We start from the raw sequence: 18,986 nt of genomic DNA on the forward strand, positions 1-18,986 counted from the left end.
AAGCTGCTGACGATGCTGATGGTCATCCATTTTCCATCCAATTTGTCATTCCACAGATATAAGCAAAGATGATGAATGTTGGCACTTTGGTTGGCTGATAAAATCACCAGAAAACTTGCAATCCATTTTGTAACCATTATTTTTGAAATTGTGCTTTTCTGCAGAGGCCTTTTAATTGAAAGGGAGAATGAATTTCCGATGAAAGCATCTTTCATATCCTGATGTTCAAACTGCTTTAAGGCCATTTTGAAATACATTTTGTCACTGTTACCTCTTGGGTAAACTGCAAATACAGGGCATAACAACTCCCCCGACTCTCAACCAGACCAACTAAATTGTTCAGTTGTTTGAATGATTGCTGTTGCCTAGAACACCAGGAGAACATCCCAGTTTCTCTTTGAACATGCATATTCTCAGTGAGAGGGTAGGCAGTTGTTCGTTTCAATTTCATCTGAAAGGCAGCGTGTCCAGCCGTGCTGCATTTCCAATGTGTAGCATTTCCAGCAGGCACAGTTTTAAGGTGCTTGGAAGTACAGAGGAGATGTCAGGGGTAAGTTTTTTACACAGAGAGTGGTGAGTGTGTGGAATGGGCTGCTGGTGATGGTGGTGGAGGTGGATACGATAGGGTCTTTTAAGAGACCCCTGGATAGGTACATGGAGCTTAGAAAGACAGAGAGCTATGGGTAACCCAAGGTAATTTCTAAAGTAAGTACATGTTCGGCACAACATTGTGACCAAAGGGCCTGTATTGTGCTGTAGGTCTTCTATGTTTCTATGTTCTATGTTTGAACACATAATTTGATTCAAAGAGTTTTATTGAACCAAGGCTGATACCTACAAATATAACCAACTAACACAAGATAAGAATGTCAATTGCAGCCTATCCACTGGTCTACATGACTGGGAATTACTTAAAACAGCATGTTTATCTGCTGTGCTATTGTGGAGAATTTTTAAAATCTAAAAATCCAGCAACTGTATGGGGAAGTATTACAGAACTGCTGCAACCTTGTAGAGTTGGTGTTAGTGATTACATATAACCACCAGTTTCCAAAGTTTTGGAAGATAAAATCAATTGTACGAATATTTCTGCTAAGTCAGTCACAGTAATTAAGACATCAGTCAGGTAGGGGACAATACAGTGCCTTGAAAAAGTATTCAGCCCACACAACTATTTTCACATTTTACTTGGTATATTTTCTAAATTTAAAATATATTGAAGTAGGTTTTTTTTAGCTCATCTGCGAAACATTGTGCATCATTTCAAATCAAAAGAAAGATTCCAAAAAATGTCAACAATTTACTAAAAATTAAGAACCAAAATTGTGAGGTGGAATTAAGATGCTAATTTTCCTCAGGTGCAGAACTGTATACTGCCTTACCAACTCACCCAATTTATTGATGTAGAACATTGGAGGATCATCTATTTTCAATGAATTCATAAGAATACTGTTAAGTACTTACTCTCTTTGTAAGGTCCGACAGTATAACAGATTTTCAACAGATCAAATCAAGATGAAGACAGAAGAGCATTCAAGACAAGTTAGGGAAATGATAATAGAGAAGGACAAATCTGGGGAAGGGTACAAGACCATTACAAAGGCATTGAACATACCTTAGAGCTTGGAGCAACCCATCTTGAAACCATAGCCACTCTGCCTTGGTCAGGCCACTCCTTTAAACTTGGTAGCTGGAAGAGAATGGCACTTGTAAGAGAAGCTACTGTGACACCAACAGTCACTCTGAGTGAGCTGCAGAAATCAGTGGCTGCAACTGGAAATGAAGTTCATAGCTCCTCAAGCTCCAAGACCACGCATAAAAAGGAAGAGTGGCAAGGAAGAAGCTCTGTCTTTTTAAAAAAAAATTCATATCCTTTCCCATAAAGACTTTGCAAAATATCACTTAAAAGGTACTGTAAGATGTGGAAGAAGATTTTGTGGCTAGATGAGCTAACGTGGGACTTCTTGGCCTCAACACTGAGTGGTCTGTGTGACGTAAATCTAATACTGGGCATCAGCCAGGTAACACCACCCCTACTGTAAAGTATGGTGAAGGTAGCATCGTGCCCTGGGGATGATTTTCTGCAGCAGTAACTGGAAATTTGGTTGGGATTGATGGGAAGATGAGTTCTGTTGAATACAGAAAGATTCTGGATAAAAATCTGTTAGCTCTGCCAGAAAATTTAAACTGGGGAGGAAGTTCATCTTCCGCAGGACGACACTCAAAGCACACTGTCGGAGCAAGCATGGAGTGGCTTCATATGAAGAAAATTGATGTCCTTGAGTGGCCCAGTCAGAGTCCAGAACTTAGCCTAATGGAACATATCTGGCAAGACCTCAAGATTTCTGTCCACCGCCACTCCTCAACTGACCTGACACAGCTTGAGCAATTTTGCAGGGAGGATTGGGCAAATCTTGCTCCATCACATTGTGCAAAGCTAATAGAGACTTATCCAAAAAGACTGCTAACAGTAGTAGCTGTGAGAGGTTGTTCAACCAACTGCTGAGCATGAATACTTTTGAACTGCTGACATTTCAGTTTTTGAATTTTTAAGTTTTTGTGCTTTACAGTTTTCCCTGCTTTTGGACACTACTGTGAAAAAGAGGAGCATGTGATTCACAAATACAAATGCTCAGTTCAATTGATTCAAATCCCTGGTTGTAATACTCAAAGGGTTGGGGGCTGAATACTTTTTCAAGGCACTGTATAGTGTTTCTCAAAAGAGGTTATTCAAATTGGTCAGTGTTGCAGTTTTTTTGAGACTTTTGAGATTGATGACGTCTGCTCCTGGCTGAAGGCTACGGTTACCTTATATGGTATCTGGAGAATGCACCCTAACAGGTGTATATAACAAGTAATCTCTGGTTTGTACCAGTGGCTTCCAGAAAAGACTGGATGGCAACCGAGGAAGTTGGTGACGCTGGAGAGACAGCTGACCTCCAGGAAAGACTGGCACAGGCTCACAAGGCTAGCAACCTTGTGGGCAGCACTCGCAAGAGGGCCCCACTCAAGCTATGATTGAACATGAAGAGCAATACCCCCAGAGTCTCCCGAGACGGGGGGAGGATGAGAGACTCAACAGGACGGTCATACCGACAACGGCCAGGACAGGAAACACAACTACAAGGAAGCTAAAGCAAACAACACTGACCGGAGAGGAATTCACGGTAAGGTGTTATTGCGGGAAAGTCTGCAAAAACAGAGGGCTCAAGATACATCAGAGCTGGTCTAGATGTGGATCAATGGTGACCCAAGTGCAGTGCACAGACTTAGCGTCCGGTGAGACGAAGGAGAATTCGAGCCAGGAAGCATCCCACAGAGCTGAAGATCTCTCCGCACTTGTCACCTCAGCACCAAACAACAGATCAAGTGAGTTCCTCTTCTGCTACCCCAATCCATTTGTCAAGGAAAGACAGGATCAAATGGTCTAGATCATCAGACAACGTCACCTGGATGCAGTTCGATGATGATCTAGACGGCATCCTGGAAGTTGCCTTAGCAGGTCCAGTGCACAGAAAGATCGACTCACTGAGAGTCATAGCGTACAATCTAGCCAAGGAACAATTTGGCCCAGTGGAGCGGAGAACCAACCCGAGTTACCGCAGCAACCAAATAGGAGGGAAACTAAGAGGTTCGTCGCTTGAGAGGCGAATTAAAGATGCTCAACAAGAGGTTTAAAACGAGCTCACCGGCTGAAAAAGAAGGTATCAGGGACTTAACCAGTATGCTGCGGGAAAAGCTGTGCAAACTCTGGAAGGCGAAACATCTACAACGGCAAAGAAGGAAGAAAGAGAAGAGGCGAGCGCAGTTTGTGAGAGATCCATTCAGCTTCACCAGGACTCTTCTCGGCCAACAAAAATCTGGTATACTATCCAGCTCGAAGCCAGAGGTAGAGGAGCTCCTGCGGGAGGCACACAGCGACCCACGGAGGGGTCAGGGACTAGGAACCAATCGGGCTGTGCGTAGACCGGAAAATCCATCAACTGAGCTGAATGTGAAGGAGCCTACATGATAGGAAATCCAGGACATCATCCGGAAAGCTAAAGCATCAGCTGCCCCAGGCCCAAGCGGCGTACCTGGTAAGGTGTATAAGAAATGCCCAAAACTTCTTCAGGGGCTGTGGAAGGTCATGAGAAGGATCTGGGCCAAAGGTACTATTCCATCAATTTGGAAATTGGCAGAGGGATGCTTTATTCCAAAGAAAGAGGATTCTTCCACAATTGCCCAGTTTAGGACAATTTCTCTCCTGGATGTGGAATGTAAGATTTTCTTTTCTGTGCTTGCTCGCAAGAAGGCTGACTTCTTACATGATGCAGAACCACTATATCAACACATCCATCCAGAAAGGCAGTATTCCAGGCTTTTCGGGGTGTCTGGAGCGCACCTCAATGATTAGCCATTTGATCCGTGAGGCCAAGCAGAAAAAAGGCAACCTAACAGTTGTCTCGTTAGACCTCGCGAATGCCTACGGGTATATTCCACATGACCTCATCCTAGAAGGACTTGACCACTACTACATCCCAGTGGCTATTCGAGACATGATCACTAGCTACTTAGGAGGATTCAAACTCAGATTTACATCAGCCTATTTCGCAACTAGTTGGCAGGACCTCCAGAAGGGGATTCCAACAGGGTGCACCATCTCTCCCACCCTATTTACTATGGGAATGAACCTCCTAATATCAGCAGCAGAAAATGTAACCCACGGCCCGACGCTGGAGTCGGGCTTTGTTCAGTCATCTCTACGAGGGTTCATGGACGATATCACTATAACAACTGTATCACATGTCCAAGCAAGATGGGTATTGGAAACCCTGGACAATGAAGCCACTTGGGTGAGGATGTCCTTCAAAGTCAAGAAGTTCAGGTGTATGGTGATCAGAAAGGGCAAAGTTATTAGCAAGTTTAGCCTCCAAGTTCAGGGTGAGGTCATCCCTTCCATCGAAGATAACCTGATAAAATGCTTGGGGAAGTGGTTTAGTGTGTCACTGACAGATGGGGCTAATGCTATGAAGCAGACAGACGAATGGTTGAAGAAGATCGACAAACCCGGACTTCCTGGTAAATTCAAGACCTGGCTGTACCAATACGGCCTTCTGCCCAGGCTTCTCTGGCTCTTCACACTTCATGAGTTCCCCATGACTGCCGTAGAGGGCATCGAGAAAAAAACCAACAAGCACCTGCGAAGATGGTTGGGAGTTCCCCCAAGCTTCTCTTCAGTGGGCCTCTATATTCATTCTGAGCAACTGCAGCTACCCCTGTCATCTGTTGTGGAGGAATTCAAGGTTGCAAAATGCAGAGCCTTATTAAGCTTGAGAGATTTCAATGACGTCTTGGTAAAGCAAGCAGGCGTTACAACCAGATCTGGGTGCAAGTGGGCAGCCAACGCAGCTGTGGAGGAGGCAGTGTGTTCTCTGAAGCTGCGAGATATCATTGGCAACCCCTGCGTCGGGCGACAAGGCCTCGGCTCAGTTTACTTCCAGCAATGGGGAAACGCAAGCATAAGGAACAGGCGAGACATGGTACAGGCAGAAGTACGGATCCATGAGGAAGAGAAGCGGATGTCAAAGGCAGTGGAACAAGGGTCCCAGGGTGCCTGGACAAAATGGGATCTGCCCAAGTGCAAGATCTCATGGGCAGTTATGGAGACTGGAGCCCTTTGTATTTCCTTCCTCTTGCAATCCATGTATGACACCCTTCCTTCCCCATTACATCTGTACACATAGGGGATGAGAGAGGACCCGAACTGTAAGCTCTGTGGTCAAAAGGGGACACTGGCTCATATACTGTCCGGGTGTAGAACAGCTCTAACTCAAGGACGGTATAGGTGGTGCCATGATAAGGTGCTTCTGGCTCTTGCTGACACTCTAGAGCGGGAGAGATACAAGAAGAGGATGGCTGGCACAGATTTGAGGAAGGCCATCACCTTCACCAAAGAGGGAGCTAGGCCTTTCGTAACCAAACAATCAAAGCCCAATCTGCTGCGAACGGCCAGGTCCTGGGAGATGAAGGTCAATGTGGGAAAGGAGGCTGCAGTTCCTGGATGTGGTGCACACAATCCTACACCCGGACATTGTACTGTGGTCAGCTGAAGACAGGAAAATAATTCTGGTTGAGCTGACTGTGCTGTGGGAGAAGGAATGGGAAGAGGCCCATGAGAGAAAGGCCTTGAAGTACCAGCCTTTAGTGCAGGAGTGCAAAGACAAGTGATTGCAGGCATGGTTGTTCCCTGTGGAGATCGGCTGCAGAGGTTTCCCACCCAAATCAGCATTGTTGTCAGCTCTGGGCCTGGATGAAAGGAAAAAACAAGCAGCTCGTAGGATGGGGGAAGAGGCAGAACGAGCCTCTTGTTGGATTTGGAGTAGGCGAGAGGAGGGAAGCTGGAAGCCAGGAGCAGATGGGCAGTAATTTGGCCACCACTGCCGGCCCACCAACTGGAGAGTGTCATGGTTAAGGGTCAAAACTCTCTGTGAAGTTTGGGAACCACCTGATGACATCTGCTCCTGGCTGAAGGCTACGGTTACCTTATAAGGTATCTGCAGAATGCACCCTGACAGGTGTATGTAACAAGTAACAAGCAGTTTTAAGGTGAGTGAGGGAGGGAGATCTCAATGTATAATCAGCTTGTGCACGGAATAATTAACTTATTCATATTATACCATATAATCTTATAATTTCTGAATCTTCTCTCCATTTCACTCCAATTATGCCAGTATCCAATGCTTCATGATATGAATAGCTAAATCCACTTGAGGTGGCTATATTTTGTGATGATAATCTAATTTGGCTGTGCTTCAAAGCCAACTGGGCGATTTTGTCTCATTCAGAAGGCCTCATTCAAGCATTATATTGCCAATTTATTAAGGTATTGCCAGGATTAAGCAGTAAACATTTTAGTACGTTCTAATATTTATTTCTAACTTGATGCTGGTAACATTCCTGCTGACAAATGACCCTCTGGTTTAAAGTAGAAATATGTACAGTAGCAATTCTGCAAGTCACTTTGTATTTCACTTCCTCCAATTACCTCCTTCCTCCTGCGCTATCAGACAGATTTCAGATTTAAATAGCTTGATTTCTATGTTTTATATCATTAAAAAAATATTTTTCCCGATATTTGTACTGTTTTCTAGAGAAACGACTTCTTTTGAACCTTGGCATTTTAAACAAAATGATTGAGTTTAAAAAAAACAAATCTGAATGAAAGATGATGCACATACTGATTCCCCCGCCCCCACCCCAAAGACAGTAAATAGTAGGCAATTTGTTAGTCTGCTTTAGTATCCAATGACCATCTCACTCCTACTGTGTTCAATTGCTTCTTGTCTTGGGAGATCGCCAGATTTTGCTGAAACAGTGTCTCCTCTTTGATTATCAACATTAAGAAATGGATAGCAAAGGTCATGATATTCATCAGACTTTAAACAAAAAAACATAGTCAAGGCTTAGGATCAGAGTACCTGTAGTTTGTCAAATAGACAATATTTTTTGTTCCATTTTTTAGCTTGCCTTTAAAAAGACCAGAGAAAAAAATATTTAGAAGAGATTCAATGAAATCACAAAGAAATATTGTCCTTAAATCTTAAGATTATTCTAATAAGTCATTAGATATTGGCGTTTTATCAAGGTAATCCCAAATGTAATGTATAGAAGTCACTTTGAGGATATTCCTTACATGTGTAAAAATATCTGAAATAGAGCTTAACCACACTCTAGTCAAAATGACATGCATTCAGAGGCCTGCAGGGTATTGAGTGGTGGGTAGCGCTTGGTTGCAACTTGTGTGGATCAGGACATCCCTTCCCACCCCAGTAACTTAATGGATAATGGAAACTGACAAGGTGGGAAAATTCCCTGTTCTCCATAGAAGTCTTGCAGTGCTCCCATCAGTTCCCTGTGATGATAGGCTGATTCTTGTGGTCGCGATTTCAAAGTGATTTACAAGCTGCATTAGTTAAAATAGATTATGTTTTGCTGAACTAAATTTAATTATTTTAAGGAAAAATAAGAACTGGTAGCATTTTAATTTTCCTTATTCGCATTAGTCATTTATAATCAAAGACTTTTTCAATAGCACACATAAAACTACTCCATTAAAACACCAGTGAACTAATTTACACTTTAGCACTCTAACTCTTCAGATAAACAATTTCTAACTGTTTCTGGACTTTGATAGATGCTTCCATTTTGAGTGCCCTTGGACTCAGCACCTGCTAACAACAGAGATTTCTGTACACAGTGCTTAATTGAAGAGAATTCTTATCATCACACAGCTGCACAATGACTTTGATCTGAATGCATGTAGTCCTTATGCATTGGCTCGTTCACTTTCATTTAAGCCACTATTTCACTGCGTTAGTTGATGTGCTAACAAACAATGTGACAATTCTTGTCAGGACCCCAGAGTCTGCAGAGCTGTGCAATGCTATATCAGTCTCTCATGTCAGCTGATCAATTCTTGTGAAGTGTTGAAAGCTAATATCAATTTAAAATGAAGTGTTCATATGAGATTGCAAGCAAAATAATATTTCTCTCAAAATTCTTATGGTTTGGTTCTCAGAGGTGTGAAAGTAATGAGGTTTCAGAATACCTGTACAGGTGATTTAATGCTCTGTCTTGGCATATTATTGATGTATGCCAAAATGAAAATTGACCTTAATACCCTTGCTGGGAATTGGGATTGCTGTGGCTTGGGAGAACTCAGGACAATTTAGCAATGCTGGACATATGCCTTAGTTTTTTATGGGCAATAAGCAGTGAGCAGCTAGTGGATTAGAACCCACCAAAGAGCAGGTACTTAAAATTAGGCTTAAGTATGAACTGCGGGTTGAAAATGATCCTCAATAATGTTTCTGGTTGAAATTACACAATGTGATATCCATCTTCCTGGAAGACTTTAGTCGGAACAAAGGAAGATTAAATCCTACTTATTGTAGGACTAGAACAGGGGCTGCACAAATACCTGTGTTGGGAAGTAGTCAGTTAATCTCATTGCAAGGAGTCATGTGTATTCACGTGGCCAAGAGAAGACTTTCTCTGTGGTATTTTCCACGGAGAGTGCAAAGTGACAGCAGGCCTCTAAATGGAGGGCTTAATGAGAGTCTTAACTGCTGTTAGTTCTCCCCCCCAAATAGATTCCAGTAGAGGTTAAAATTGGGATATGTGCTTTCTCTTAAGGACTGAATAATGTGCCAACGATTTTGCATAAAAAGAGGAATGCTTGGAAATATTCAGTAGTTCGGCAAATGTGGAAGTGAACTGAGTTAATACTTCAGGTCAATGGCCATTTATCAGAACAGATGAAATGTAATTGTTTATTTTTCCGCAGATGGTTTTGGAACTGAGGGCTATTTTCAGCATTTTTCTGTTTTGATATTTTGAAAGAGCATGGTGATTAGTTCTCATCTCTTAAATTTATAAAATATCCAGTAAAGTAGGAATGCTCTGTAAATTAATTGACGTCCAAAATACAAAGCTGGAGTTGCAGTGATTAGAAGAATAATTTTACTGATTTGGTTAAGTGGTTTACTAGTTGCTGTTTCTTTGCTTTACTTGACAGGTAATCTGTACCCTTGTGGCAGCATTTCTGCATTTCTTCTTCCTGTCATCATTCTGCTGGGTTCTGACTGAGGCCTGGCAGTCATACATGGCCGTCACAGGAAGATTACGAAACCGAATAATTCGGAAGCGTTTCCTTTGTCTTGGATGGGGTCAGTAGCATATCTTTACACTATATATTACAACTTTTCACTTCCATTACTATTTTACATGGTGGCCCTACCTCTTTCATTCTCCTTGAGGCTGAGGTGCCTCGAGAAGATTTGCTGTTGTAGGGCAGTGAGGTCAATGTGCTCATCTGCACTGATTCTGTTTCAGGAGCCTTTTACAGTTTTATTTTAGTTAACCTTTTGAGAAGAAACTATATTCCTGAGCAGTATTAAAGTAATTCAGACAGCTTTGGCTTCTGGAGTCATTTGAGTTATGGAAACGTGCTTGTGTGTACATGGAAGTTCAGTATAGTTTTGGCTATGAGCACCTCCCAGATGTTGACAAGTTATATTTGCAAGTATTATTTTGAGATAAATCTAGAATAATTACAGCTCAGAATGTCATTTGACTCATTAATTCTTTATTGGCTTTAATAAGGACATTTCGGAAAGCCCAATTCTCCATTTCTTCTGTAGCTCTGATATTTTTTTCTGAAGTTCTTATCCCACTGACTTTCGAGAACCTTTTTCTGCTGCAAGAGCATCCCCCGTTTCCTCAATATATATTTCACAAGCTATATTGTCAGAATGAAAATATCATTGTATGCTGATTTTGTACGTTGTAGAGCATCTTGTTGGAATGTTATTTCATGCCTTTAAAACAATTTTTTGATTCATGTATTTTTTTAAAACATCTGTTGTGAGTACGGGTCATCCTTAGGTAATGAACAGGTTTGTTTTTGTAGAGCTTTATAAGTCAGTTTTGTTTGTGAATCAGAAAATAACCAAAATCATTTGTTAGAGTAGCCATACTTTCACATGATGATCACGAGATCCAAAGTGTTCCCCTACATAAACTTCTGTCACCTGCCCTATCTCTTTCCCTAATAGGAGATCCAGTATCACAGTCTCTCTAGTTGGGACCTCTATATATAGATTAAGGAAGCTTTCCTGAACACATTTGACAAATTTTATTCCATCCAGCCCTTTTACAGTATGGGAATCCCAGTCAATATGTGCCAGGAGGGAGATTAATGGGGAGGACCAGACAGCCAAGAGAATCGTGGAGGGAGCAATCTCGGCAGACAGCGGAGGGAGGATGGGGAGGTAAAGGTGTTTAGTGGTGGGATCCCTTTGAGGATGGTGGAAGTTGCAGAGAATGATGTGTTGGATGCCGAGGCTGATGGGGTGGTAGGTAAGGACCGGAAGAACTTTATGTTCCTTGCAACTATCTGCTGTCTCTCTAAATCTTGCTGACTATGGGGTTCGCTCATAATATAATTCCATTAATATAGTCATCTCTTTCTAATTCCTTAGTTCCTCCTATACTGCATAGCCTTATTAAATGAGCTCTCCAGTGTGCCCTGTCTGAGCACTGCCGTGACATTTTCCGTGACAAGTAATGCCATCCCTCTTGCTCTAAAACAATTCCTGTCCGTCCTCAATCAAGTCTCACTAATGGCTACAGTCTCATAATTCCACATGCTAATCCATGCACTAAGTTTATCTACGTTGCCTGCAATACTCCTTGCATTGAAATAGGCACAATTCAGAACATTATTACCACATGCTCAGTCTTTCAGTTCCTATCTTTGTTTGTAGGCTTAACAACATCTTTTCCCAAATCACTCCTCTGTCGATCCTGGCTCTCTGGTTCCCATCCCTCTGCAACTCTAATTTTAAGCCCTGGAACAGCACTAACAAACCTTCCAGCAAGGATATTGGTGCTCCTTCAGTTCAGGTGCACACACTCCCATGATAGGCCCAACACTTAAACCTAACTTCTTTCTTTTGGCCCTTGCCAAGTGTCTAATTACCCCATGACCTCTAGTGCACTGAATGTCCCGTCTGGCCCTGTTCATGTTTCCCGTAATGCACAATTTGACAGCTTCTTATGATCTGAAGAATGAAGAATGTCCCAACTGGCCCCTCTCACTTTTCAAATCTGGCTCCCACAATGTACCTGAAGTCCAAAGAAATTTTGAACTCTGTAATCCAGCCTTTTGTCCCCAGTGTAATAGCACAGATTTAGCAATCCAAATTGCCTTCGTGCTGAGTTGAGCTTTCAGGTTCTCTTGGGATCTTGGGGTTTTTTGCATTGTAACCTGCTTTCTAAATATGGAACGTAATAAATGTCTGTATTTTCCTTGAGAAAAAACAGTAGTAAACTGCCACAGCAACATTGAAGCAGTGAAGAAGAGAGGACATAAAATGGTTTTAGTTTAGTAGTGAGTTGTATTGTGTTAAACTTATTATTCAGGATGTTCAGATTTGCTTCAATTTAAAAGTGAGTAATAAGATTTGATAGATGCAACTTTGTTTCACGACTGGCAATCAAAAATTTTTAGGTACTTAAGAAGCATTGTTTTTGCCAGTTTTATGCTGAAGAATAACTGAATATGTTTCAACCAGCACAAATATTACTAATTTCACCCAGATTTTATTAAATAACTTACATAAATGTGAGTTCCTGGTTTCAGTGTTTAAAGTTTAGCAATCCTTAACTATAGAAGTCTTGCAAACATGATCACCTGCATTTGGAGGGGATGGCTACTCAGTGCCTTGATCCTGTTTCACTATTCAATAAGATACATTGCTACCCTTTCACTCCCATGTTCATCTGGAAACGGTCTGCTTCTGTCATATCTATAAAGACGCTTTTCCCATGACCTCGTGTCGAAATGAACTCCAAGGACTCATGTTTTTCAGAAAAAAAATCACCAGACGCTTTTCTTAAATGAACAAAGTTTATTTGCTCGCTGGCAGATTTTTTCCATGAGGGAACCTTCTTTTAACATCCATCCTTTCAAAGCCTTTTCTTAATTGCTTACTGCATATTAACTTCTTGCCTTAAGTAATGAGACCAGTTTCGTACACATTACTCACAACATGGCAGCATCAGATATTTTCAGGCTGAACCTCTCTTTTGAATTCAATTTCCCTCATTAGTTTTCTTTACCTTCAGAATAGCCATTTGATTATTATGCTATTAGCCATCCAGATTCCCCTGCATCATAGCTCTTCAGGCTCTCACCTATTAGATAATGAGCTTCTATTTAATTTATTTCCTGACGAAGATTGCAGATGCATGTTTCTCATTGTATTCCATAGGCTGGATGTTTGCGACTCACTTCTGCTGTATATCCCCCATTTCAATTTTCTCAACATGTTCAAAGTAACTTTATCATCAAAGTACATGTATGTCACCATATTCAACCCTGAGATTCATTTTCTTAGGGGCATACACAGTAAATCCATAACAAAATATTAACCATAATAGAATCAACGAAAGACCATTTGCATTTTTAAATGTGCAAATAAACCCTTATAAACTTTTTAAAATATTTCTAGCTAATTCTAATTTATCCTTCCTTATTAAACTATTAGTTATTCATTGCTCCTATGTATATTCCAACTAATCTTATGACCATCTGCTTGTCTTTGCACAATTATATGCTGTTTTCTTGAAGTGTGAGCCAATTTTTAACTCTTAGATAACAACAGATGATTTCCTCAACGTTGAATTTTACTTTCTTGTTGGATGTACTGATTCCATACATTCTTAATAATCCCCTTAAATACCTACCTCTGCATCCTGACTGGCCCCCTAAAATGAATGTGCCTTTTTACTTTAGACAGCTCTGCTTTCATGGCCTCATAATTGCACTCCTTTAACTTTATATGCTTATTCAACTCTCCAGAAAGATGTTTTATACCATAAAACTGTAACCCAACAGAGATCTGGAAAGTGTGACATATTAATCGATCTGCCTAATTTTTTTAGTATGTGGGAGGCCATTTGGCTTATCAAGTTTCTGCCACATCTCCAAGCTTTCCCATGAATCCTGCTCCCCCTCACATACCTATCAAATCCATCCTGATCCTCTGGCCACACTTCGGATAGTGTACATTGGCCAATTAACCTGGCACAACCGGGAGGAAACTGAAACATCTGGAGGAAATGCTGGCAGTCACGGGGAGAACTTTCAAACTCCACACGGACAGCGCTAGAGGTCAGGATTGAACCTGGGTTGCAGGAGACGCCAACACGGCCTGCTGCATTCGTGTTGTCTACTTACAAATCGAAATGCAATAAAAGATTGTGCATTGGATTAGAAATCACTATTGTATGTTATCCTCAAGATAAAGGACACATGCATAGGAAGCATGGTGCAGTAACAGACTGTTGATCTCATTGAGTGTGTTCCAATTTTAGTCTAGTTCATTGGTTCCCAACTGGGGATCCACAGGCTTCTTGTTTAATGGTATTGGTCCCTGGCATAAAAAAGTTTGGGAACCCCTGGTCTAGATGAATCAGAATCATGTTTATTATTACTGTCTTACATGTGAAATTTGTTGTTTTGCAGCAACAATGCAGTGCAAAGACAAAATTACAAAAAAAGTCATAAGTTACAAAATAAATAGTGCAAAGTACAAGGAATGGTGAGGTGGTGTTGGACTGTTCAGAAACCTGATGAGGGAGGGCAATAAGCCATTTTTGAGTCATTGAGTGTAGGTCTTCAAGGACCTCTATTTCCCCCCTAAAGGTAGTATTAAGATGGTGAGGCCTTAATGATGAATGATACCTTCTTGAGACACTACTTCTTGAAGGTGTCATCAATGATGGGAGGGTTGTGCCTGTGATGTCCACGGCATCCATTCTTTGACCCATTAATCCCTCAAGAAATGTTTTCTTACAATATTGTTCTACCTTAAACGCAAAATAATCTGCAGATGCTGGGGTCAAAGCAACACTCACAACACGCTGGAGGAACTCAGCAGGTCGGGCAGCATCAGTGGAAAAGATCGGTCGACGTTTCGGGCCGGAACCCTTCGTCGGGACTGTAGGGGAAGGGGCAGGGGCCCTATAAAGAAGGGCCTCCCCCCACCTTCTTTATAGGGCCTCTGCCCCTTCCCCTACAGTCTCGACGAAGGGTTCCGGCCCGAAACGTCGACCGATCTTTTCCACTGATGCTGCCCGACCTGCTGAGTTCCTCCAGCGTGTTGTGAGTGTTGTTCTACCTTTCTCTTTGTTGAATTTTCCTTACCAATGTCCCACCACCTCCCCCTGGAAACAAGGACCTCAATGATATTAGTATCACTCTTTCCTCCAATAATGTTCACAGATCAACAAAAAATTTTGTTACAAACCAACCTCCTTATGAACTGAATTGGTTTGCATCATAAATTATCTCAGAATTAAGCATTTTTAATTGAAGCTTATTTCTCACTGGGAGCGCCTGGCAAGAGTAACACTTTATACCCCACATTTATATAAAAGAAATTTCAACCTAGAGATCAATGGATACAGTGAAATGTACTTGGTTTTAGAAAAAGCCAAACACTAAAAATTGCATAAGACTTAAAAATAATGAAAGCTTAGAATATTCCATAGCAGCAATTAGCCATTCAACTTGTATTGTCTCTGTGCCCCCCTCCCTTTGGTCGCCATTACCAGTTACCCAGTCTTTCATTCAGCTTCCCCATATCCCTGTGATTATTTTCTCTCAGTATTTATTCCAATCCCTTTCCATATTCACTTCTGAATCTGTATTATCCACAGTTTTTAGCTAATACGCTCTAAATCTAGATCACTTAAAACATTTTTTTGTAGTTTTCTCTGTTTCTTTTGCCAGTTTACTTAAATCTATATTCTCTGGTTTTCAACCCAGCAGCTATTGAATAATTTCATCCAGGGCAGTGGTTGAAACTAATGGCTTAGTTCGGCAAATAGTCCTGTACCATTTAGGGACAATAGATCAAATTCCACCATGGTAGGTATGAACCAAATTCAAGTCATAGCTACGGAATTAATTTAAAGCCAATCTCAGTAATTGAAAGTAGGAAACTACTAAACTCGTGAAAGTCAACTAATGTCCTTCACAGAAGGAAACCTCTCTTTCCCACCTCGTCTGGTTAATGTGTGACCCCAGATCTATGCATGTGTTTGATTGCTCTTAATTGCCTCATCAATTCAGTGGAAACTGTGAAGGAACTGCCAGCTTCACCAGTACCATCCACATCCTGTGAACAATGAAATAAAAATTGGAAAACATGTTTTATATTTCTTTGTTTGGTTTCAACCCAAAATGATTTTCCAAGTATTTCCTTATAATTTATCATGAGCGAAGGAGATGAACAACACTTTTATCCTGTTATCCATAACTGCATTACCTCAACACTATCAATTGTCTTAAATCTCCTCTCTACCTGGCTTTGGCATCCTTCTTAAAGTGCAGCAGGGACAGACTTCCAGCATGAACTGGTAGTGATTAAGAGAGACATTAACTTCTTGTCATAGTTTGAGAGTGGGCATAAAAGCCAGGATGTTGTGTATTAGGTGGATTGATGGATGAGATACTGAGCCGTAGTCAGTGATCTGGTAATTTAGCAAACAATCTGAAACCATTGCTGTTGATTCTAATACCCCAAACAAAATGGAATGAGTTGATGAAGCAGGTGCCTGAGCTTGTTGTAACTTATGCTGTGGTCGTGGGAAGCCCGAAATATCTTGTTCACTGAAGCAAGCAGTATAATATTGTCATCAGGCTCATTCAGTCATGCTTGGAAATGGCATGTTACAAAATGTGGGTAATACTCTGAAGTCAGGCAACATTTATGGAAAGATGATTCAAGTTTGCTGTCTGAGCTGCTGAGTTTTTACAGTATTTTCTATTTTTTCCAGATTTCCAGCATATTTATATTCTTTGTGATCTTCAATTTGAAGTCTTAATGTATTTGATGAAATACTCCTGAAATTTAGTAGATTGTGACAGAGCATTTAAGCCTGGATGGCTTTCTTCTGTAAATAGTATTTATGTTATTGAACCAAATAACCTCCTTCCAGTTTTAGTTTCATTCTTTCAATTAGTTGTGAAACATTCAACTTCAAAACTCTTCACTATATCCGAGTAAAATCACAAGAAATAGGCTGAATTATTCTGGACACACAAGTCATATTTTTTGAAAAGCACCTTATGCTGCTCTCAGTTTCTAAATTGCCTTGATTTTCTTCTAGGACTTCCAGCTCTTGTTGTGGCAACATCTGTTGGATTCACCAAATCAAAGGGATATGGAACAGTAAATTAGTAAGTAGACCATGGGACTCTTACTAGTTCATTCATAAGTGCGTGAACTTCTTTCAGCAATGTTTAAGAAGGACACAGTGGCATACAATTGAAGCCACTTCCTCACAGCTCCAGTCATGCAGGTTCTATGCTGTGTGGAGTTTGCATTTCTCCCTGTGACTATACCGATTTCCTCCAGGTGCCATAGAGTTGTATGGCACAGAAACAGGCCTATGTCAACCTTATTGTCCTTCTACATTGATCCCGCTTGCTTGCGTTAGGTCTGTATCCTTTTATGCTTTCAGTATTTAAATGCCTGTTTAAATATCTCTGATTTCTTCCTGCATTGCAAAGATGTTCAAAGTTTAAAGTAAATTTATTATCAAAGTACATATATGCCACCATATATAAACCTGAGATTCGTTTTCTTGTGGGCAATCCGTGATGCGGGTTGGTTGGTTAATTGTTCCTGCTGTGCTGATGAGTGGTAGGCTTTGGAGGGGTTGGTGGGAATGTAGGGAAAATAAAACGGGATGAGTGTGAGATGAATGTAAAAGGATGCTTGATGGTCAGGCCAGGTGGCTGTTTCTCCGTTCTGTATATTTCCATGATTCTGTGTCCACGTAGTTACTTGTTGTTGTCATTCTAGTTCTCTGTAAGTCTTACCTTGTGTAAATAGTTGATTCTGCCTCCTCCTACATCTTGCAGTTAGTCAGCCATTGCCGCTGGGTGATCAGCTAATTATCTGGCTGCATTTCATTTACTTTCTGTAGCTTTTTAAAGTGACTTTTCATGCTGTGTTAAATTTGTTGTTTCTACATGTGGCCTTTCCTTTATAAATGCTTTATTCAAATATAATTCTGAATATTAACAGAGTATTTAAGGTACTAACTGTCAGAATAATCTGTTTGGGGAAAAAAGCATGCACAGTACTTTACTGGTCTCTGACATTATTCACAGGAGCTGGTTGACTGATGAGGAAATATGCTACGCTTTCACATAATTGTGTTGTTAATAACTTAAATGATGAGAATGATATTTGATCAGTTTCCACATTTTGTCAGCGTGCTTTTTAAAAATTATTACCTATTTATTATATTGTATAATTTAAGAAATAGCATTTTTATTTCAAAATAGCTTACTGATATCTGGCATGTGTTCTGAATGGAGGATGTACTTGCAGTAAGGAGATTTACTATAAATAAGTTTATATTTTAGTGCACACTTTTAACACATGGGTCAAAGTTAAAATGCTAACTTCTCCTTATTTAGTTATAGTCATACTTTATTGATCCCGGGGGAAATTGGTTTTCATTACAGTTGCACCATAAATAATAAATAGTAATAAAACCATAAATAGTTAAATAGTAATATGTAAATTATGCCAGGAAATAAGTCCAGGACCAGCCTATTGGCTCAGGATGTCTGACCCTCTAAGGCAGGAGTTGCAAAGTTTGATGGACACAGGCAGGAATGACTTCCTATGACGCTCTGTGTTGCATCTCGGTGGAACGAATCTCTGGCTGAATGTACTCCTGTGCCCAACCAGTACATTATGTAGTGGATGGGAGACATTGTCCAAGATGGCATCCAACTTAGACAGCATCCTCTTTTCAGACACCACCATGAGAGAGTCCAGTTCCATCCCCACAACATCACCGGCCTTACGAATGAGTTGTTGATTCTGTTGGTGTCTGCCACTCTCAGCCTGCTGCCCCAGCACACAACAGCAAACATGATAGCACTGGCCACCACAGACTCGTAGAACATCCTCAGCATCGTCCAGCAGATGTTAAAGGACCTCAGCCTCCTCAGGAAATAGAGACGGCTCTGATCCTTCTTATAGACAGCCTCAGTGTTCTTTGACCAGTCGAGTTTATTGTCATTTCGTATCCCCAGGTATTTGTAATCCTCCACCATGTCCACACTGACCCCCTGGATGGAAACAGGGGTCACCGGTACCTTAGCTCTCCTCAGGTCTACCACCAGCTCCTTAGTCTTTTTCACATTAAGCTGCAGATAATTCTGCTCACACCATGTGACAAAGTTTCCTACCGTAGCCCTGTACTCAGCCTCATCTCCCTTGCTGATGCATCCAACTATGGCAGAGTCCTCAGAAAACTTCTGAAGATGACAAGACTCTGTGCAGTAGTTGAAGTCCGAGGTGTAAATGGTGAAGAGAAAGGGAGACAAGACAGCCCCCTGTGGAGCC

General features: G+C 41.1%; 1 protein-coding gene across 1 annotated transcript in view; it reads left to right on the forward strand.

The window, feature by feature from the left end:
* adgrb1a (adhesion G protein-coupled receptor B1a) overlaps positions 1-18,986 on the forward strand; it is a 289,509-nt gene that overhangs the window by 179,357 nt on the left and 91,166 nt on the right. The window contains exons 14-15 of the mRNA XM_072259584.1: positions 9,560-9,710; positions 16,726-16,795. Of these exons, the coding sequence (XP_072115685.1) occupies positions 9,560-9,710; positions 16,726-16,795 (221 nt within the window). The remainder of the gene's footprint in view (positions 1-9,559; positions 9,711-16,725; positions 16,796-18,986) is intronic.

The sequence above is a fragment of the Mobula birostris genome, chromosome 1, assembly GCF_030028105.1.
Source record: "Mobula birostris isolate sMobBir1 chromosome 1, sMobBir1.hap1, whole genome shotgun sequence".
NCBI lineage: Eukaryota > Metazoa > Chordata > Chondrichthyes > Myliobatiformes > Myliobatidae > Mobula > Mobula birostris.